This window comes from Lasioglossum baleicum, chromosome 2, assembly GCF_051020765.1.
Source record: "Lasioglossum baleicum chromosome 2, iyLasBale1, whole genome shotgun sequence".
NCBI classification, from domain to species: Eukaryota; Metazoa; Arthropoda; class Insecta; order Hymenoptera; family Halictidae; genus Lasioglossum; species Lasioglossum baleicum.
In genome coordinates this window covers 2561447-2567799 of record NC_134930.1, presented here as the reverse complement: position 1 = coordinate 2567799, position 6353 = coordinate 2561447, and the positions used below count along the sequence as shown (strand labels likewise).

Sequence of the window (6353 nt, the reverse complement as noted above, 5' to 3'; positions counted from 1 at the left end):
TACACGAGCTGATCGAGATTAATCGCATTCTATCGGCCGGGGCCTGCCTCCTCTGATTGACGACAACGATTAATGCAGGTCGTCAGATTGTGCTCAGGGTAAACCGGCGTGTCCTCGATGCGGACGCGTCCACCATGGAAGCGTGCGCCTTCGCTACGTGATGTTTGCGTGTGAGGCACACGTCCGTTCGCGTTCTCATTAACGGCCGGATGGTTGTTGACGTATCGTTCGCGCGTCATCGGCTCTGCCTCTGTCCCGCTCGTTTCCAGCCCGACGATTTTCCGCGGAGACGAACGATCTCTTTCTCTCTCTTTCTCTCACTCTCTCCCTCGCTATCTCTCTCTCTCTCCTCACTCTCGTTTCGACCGTTTCCCCCCCGGGCGGTACGTTCACTTCCCCAAGAGGATCGGACAAATAGCGGACGGTGAATAATTCATCGAGCTGCGCCCGCACTTTTCACAGAAAAACTGGATTAACCGAGTCACCGTCGCTGTGTTCCCTCCCCCCATTTTTTTTTGTTTTCCGCCCCGCAAATTCATAGTTCGTTAGCGGCTGGCCAAACGAAACGCAGAGACGCGGCCTGCATAACGTCGAGACGGTTTTGTTGTAGATCCAGCATCTCTCGGAAACAGGTGTTTCGGAACTCCTTGCAACGAATCAATAATTAGTCATGAATCCGTCTAAGCGCTAATGAGATACAATGTTTCATTGTAAATTAACGATTTGAGTGCTGCGTCTCTCAGAAATGACGGCCAGAATTATTTTTCGAGATTTTGAAAATCTATTCGAATATACAGGGTGTCTTAGCTAAAGGGGACCACTTAAACATCTCACTGATTTGTCATTACATGACGAACGTTTATAACACAATTTGAATGGTTTTGATTATGGAATAACTTGAAAAAAAATGGTAATTGAACATAAAAGGTTCCACCTCACCGATTTTTATGATTTCTTAATATGTTGTAAAACTCAACATTCTGAACAACTTTTTCCTATACATGTAAACGCCGCGCCGCGCCGCTCAGCCTTAGCTCTTGAGATACTTGCGAAAAACTGCAGCTACTACTACATTAAATTTTGCCTATACAGGGTGTTTACCTACAGGTGGGAGAAAATTTAAGGGGTGGTTCTCGACGATAATATGAGACGAAAATGAAGAATAAAAAAATTTCGATTTCGGCTTCGTTATTTAGTTATTAACAATTAAAAATCCGCCTAAAATGCTGCAACACTTCTAACAAAAGTATACGTTGCGTACGTCACACAGGCGCGCGACAGTCTCGTATCAAGTGACAAACGTATGCATACCTTGGTTCTCATTTGGGGCCCCAGCGAGGTGGAAATGTTTAAAAAATCGTTGGACGACATTGAACCTACCTACTCTTTAAAATCCACAAGGGCATTTCTAATATCCGCCCTATGGAATTATCGAGTAGAAGGGGTCATGCCCTTTCACTTTTAAATTCTTCTCACACATCCACAAATCCTTATCCTGCACTATAATTGTTCTTAACACCGTACTTAATATACTGGAATAAACGCTCTAGCAGTATTTACAATATCATACACACGCACTACGAGTTTACGGAGAGTCCAAGTTGACTGAGGGAAATGAGGTGAATGTAAAGAACTGGTAATCCTTTAATGTTGAAACACTGCACTTTATTGAACTTTATTTACGTCGCGAGACTCGCTCACAGACGGAACGGACATCTTGAGGTCGTATGTTATTTCTGCGAACGGAAATCTTCAACGCGTGCGAGAAGAATCGTCCGTACAAGCTAGCATCCGTATGCACTAGGGTGGTCCATATTTTTTGACCAACGAATTAAATGCACCGCACCCCCCATAATTGTTCCTTTAGGTGAGAAAAAAATTTGTGCAAAGTTTGAGATCGATCGAAAAAAAGGATCACGTGCCTCAAAGCGACTGAAAATTTTGAAAATTGTGAAATTCACCTCAACTATGGAACATGGCACATCGTTGGATTTGTCTTTTTTTTCTGAATAGGAATATGGAAAAATTATATGACTTCCTTTAAATAATAATAACAATGACCTTGAAATTTCAAAAATATGATTTCCAAAAAATTTTTTTATTTTGCCATTATATTTACCTTATTGAACAATGCAAATTTCTCCTCTGACATTTTTTCGTACCATCACAAATAACAGAGATATTTAAACATTTCCATGTATTACATTTTATTTATACCTGTACTGAAACAAGACTTTAAGAAGCCTAAAGTGACAGTTTAGCTTCATTGGCATTGAACAATAAACAAAATCAACTTGTACTTTGCATTACGAAGTACTTTTGTCAACTGTTAAGTAAAATTATTAAGTAAAACTATTTCTGCTACCACAATTTTATGTCAACTGGCTTTGGTTTGCAAAATATGAGCTGCAAACGACTTTCGTAAGGCAGAAACCAGGTACAGTTCCGTACCTGGGCAGCGGACCCGTTTACAACTCTCCGTACTGAACACTGGACCCACGACGGTCAGGTACGAGGGAAGTTTAGTACACGTGCGTCGTGCACCCTCCAGGACAATTTCCCGTTAGTCTACCCCTGTTTTGCTGACACAAGGGCGAGCCAATCAGAGACGCTACATCGCTTCGCGACACGAGGGGCACTCTCCAAGGTCCGCGCTCCTTCACGACTATTAGGCCCTTTCCAGACCCAGACAAAATTGTATAAAAGCCCGTCCGAAAACGGATCATCAGTCATAGCTGATTTAACCACCGAACAGTGCACAGAAGTCCAATGGAGAGTAGAAATCACGGAAAACTGTTCTTATTAGAACATGACGAAAGTCAAATTGTAGGCGCTAAGTTGCCATCGATAGGGCAAGTTTTAAGAGTTTTGTTTTACAATTTACGGAAAGTGAAATTGAACCTTCGATGTAGCTCATATCTTGTTGTGAAAGAAGTGGAAGTGTTGTGGGAGAAGGCAAAAATTCCATTCAGGCAAAGCCATCACCGCATCGAGAAATTGGAGTCCTTATACCAGAAGTGGAGGCTGTTACAAAAGAATTCTACACGACGATCGCAGCTACAAGATAACAAGGAACAACAGTTTCTTGATCAATTAGATGATCTTTTCGATATCGCACATGTTGATGCTTTAGAATTGATCACGATCGATGAAGATAAACAATTTCTTCTGAACCAAAGAAAAAAAGGACGACCAGGATCGATGATTGGAGGAGATCGAGTTCTTTACGCAAAAGAACAGAGACAAGCGCTTCGTCAAGCAAAAGAAGAAGCACGTCGAGTTAAAACGCAAGCAGCTATGCAAGGTACGTTTATCCAGAAATTATTTGTTTTAAAGTAAAATTGTCGAAATCTATTTCTCTATACTCATATTATTCACATTTTTTTACAATCAGAAGAAACAATCAACTTTGCATCAATTGCATCACCCGACGACGTCGAAGAAAATCGGCAATGTACTGAGGATGAGGATGAGGATCCTGCGCTGGAGTCCAATGCGAGCGATTGCGATGCAACAGAACTTGGTCCGAGCAAACCTAAACGAAAACGCGGTTCAAAACAGGTTATTACGCTAAAGTTTATGTCAACACTTGATGCATGTAAAGTTAGTGACCGCGATGCTGCCCGTATAATTGTAGCAATTTCTCAAGCTCTTGGTCACGACATTAATGATTTGACCATAAGTCGATCATCGATTCGTCGTTATCGAACAGAGTTGCGCAAGAAACACAGTCAAATGCTACGTGCAGCTTTTTCCCAACATGAAATTGATGCAGTTACTGTACATTGGGATGGTAAAATGTTACCTGCTCTAGTCGGCAAAGAAAAGGTGGAAAGGTTGCCTGTCGTTATAACTTGCAGAGGGCGTGAACACTTACTTGGGGTTCCGATAATCCCGACTTCTACTGGAAGAGATCAAGCTCTTGCTGTCCATGATCTACTCAAGGAGTGGGACATATGCAACAAAGTGCAAGCACTTTCATGTGATACGACAGCATCTAATATGGGTCACTTGCAAGGTGCGTGTGTAATTTTAGAGCACGTAATCGGACGGTACTTGCTATATCTTCCGTGCAGACACCATATGTACGAAATAGTTTTAAGAGCGGTTTTTGAGAACAAGATGTCCCAGTCTACGGGTCCAAACGTGCCGATTTTTAAACGCTTCCAGCAAGCGTGGCCCAATATAAATAAATTAAACTTCCACTGTGGGGTAGAAGATCGATTTGTCAATCAAAAATTAGAAAATATACCACAGCTAATAAATTTTGCGAAACAGACTCTGGAAATGCATCATCCACAGGAAGACTATCGCGAATTTATTGAACTTGTGCTAGTATTTTTAGGTAATACTTCAGAGTACCGTTTTCGAGCACCCGGAGCTTTCCATCATGCTCGGTGGATGGCGAAGGGCATTTATTGTATAAAAATATTTTTGTTTCGCGAAGAATTCGAATTAAGCGAAGCGGAGACAAATGGAATTCGCGATATATGTTTATTTATTGCAAATTTATATTTAAAAGCATGGGTAGAAGCTCTTCTCCCGACGAAGGCTCCGCAGCAGGACTTTACTTTTATTAAATCCTTATATAAATATAAGAAAATAGATAAAGACATTAGTCATGTAGCGTTAGAAAAATTTTTGAGACACTTGTGGTATTTGACACCAGAAAATGCTGCGTTATCGTTCTTCGATAATGACATTTCCATAGAAACAAAGAAACGAATGGTGGAGGCGTTAAATACCACTAGTAGTGGCGGCGGTGATTATTATAAAAAGTTTGTCCTACCAAGTAATGTAACCGACCATATGGAGAAGGATATTTCATATTTTATAACAGACGAAAGTCGGAAGTTTTTTAGTAGATTCGGCATATCGGCAGAATTTTTAGAAAAAGATCCTATAGTTTGGCAAGATGAACCATCTTATAAAATAGGTTTAGATATCGTTAAAGCTTTACCAGTGGTTAACGATAAAGCAGAAAGAGCTGTTAAGTTAATGCGGGACTATAACCAAATTTTAGCGCGTAGTGAGGAAGAAAAACAGATGATACTACAAATTGTAAATGATTACCGTCAGCAATATTCTGATATAAATAAAACTACCTTGGCGAAAAATATGTAAATATATCATATATAACTTACATTTATATACTTACATTACATATAACACCATCGGTCAAAATATGCTACATTTTGATGTAGATATTTAAATATCTCTGTTACTTGTGATTGTACGAAAAAATGTCAGAGGAGAAATTTGCATTGTTCAATAAGGTAAATATAATGGCAAAATAAAAAATTTTTTGGAAATCATATTTTTGAAATTTCAAGGTCATTGTTATTATTATTTGAAGGAAGTCATATAATTTTTCCATATTCCTATTCAGAAAAAAAGACAAATCCAACGATGCCATGTTCCATAGTTGAGAAGAATTTCACAATTTTCAAAATTTTCAGTCGCTTTGAGGCACGTGATCCTTTTTTTCGGTCGATCTCAAACATTGCACAAATTTTTTTCTCATCTAAAGGAACAATTCTGGGGGGTGCGGTGCTTTGTATCTCGATAAAAAATTTTCACAGGTATAGCTTTGGACCACTCTAGTATGCACACTGATTCAAAAGAGATGATGAGGTCGATGCCAGATCGATAAAACAAATGAAGATCTACAGCAAACTACCGCCCAAACATCGCGCGTTGCTATACCAATACATTGTCTATCCTGTTTTCACGAATTTCGTGATTCTTTCTCATTCTATCTGTGACAGCGAAATATCTCATGTGTGTGCATTGACCACATCAGCTGTCTTGAATCAGTGTGCATACAGATACTAGCTTGTACGGACGATTCTTCCCGCACGCGTTGAAAATTTCCGTTCGCAGAAATCACACACGACCTCAAGATGTCCGTTCCTTCTGTGAGCGAGTCTCGCGACGTAAACCAAGTTCAATAAAGTGCAGTGTTTCAACATTAAAGGATTACCAGTTCTTTACATTCTCCTCATTCCCCTCAGTAGACTTGTACTCTCTGTAAACTCGTAGTGCGTGTGTATGATATTGTAAATAGTGCTAGAGCGTTTATTCCAGTATATTAAGTACGGTTTTATGAACAATTACAGTGCAGGATAAGGATTTGTGGATATGTGTGAGAAGAATATAAAAGTGAAAGGGCATTGACCCCTTCGACTCGATAATTCCATAGGGCGGATATTAGAAATGCCCTTGTGGATTTTAACGAGTAGGTAGGTTCAATGCCGTCCAACGATTTTTTAAACATTTTCACCTCGCTGGGGCCCCAAATGAGAACCAAGGTATGCATGCGTTTGTCACTTGATACGAGGCTGTCGCGCGCC

At 40.2% G+C, this 6353-nt stretch overlaps 1 protein-coding gene across 1 annotated transcript; it reads left to right on the top strand.

The window, feature by feature from the left end:
• The first annotated feature begins 1448 nt into the window (after positions 1–1448).
• LOC143219532 (uncharacterized) lies at positions 1449–5871 on the top strand. The gene is made up of 2 exons (XM_076445471.1): positions 1449–3304; positions 3398–5871. Exons 1-2 carry the CDS (start codon positions 2770–2772, stop codon positions 5122–5124), a joined length of 2262 nt encoding a protein of 753 aa, XP_076301586.1. The 5' UTR covers positions 1449–2769; the 3' UTR covers positions 5125–5871.
• The last annotated feature ends 482 nt before the right edge of the window (positions 5872–6353 follow it).

Excerpts from the sequence above, each read along its gene's own strand:
- LOC143219532 (XM_076445471.1), top strand. The coding sequence starts at position 2,770 with ATGGAGAGTAGAAATCACGGAAAACTGTTCTTATTAGAACATGACGAA. Across the intron at positions 3,305-3,397 it reads AACGCAAGCAGCTATGCAAG|AAACAATCAACTTTGCATCA; the intron begins GTACGTTTATCC and ends TACAATCAGAAG.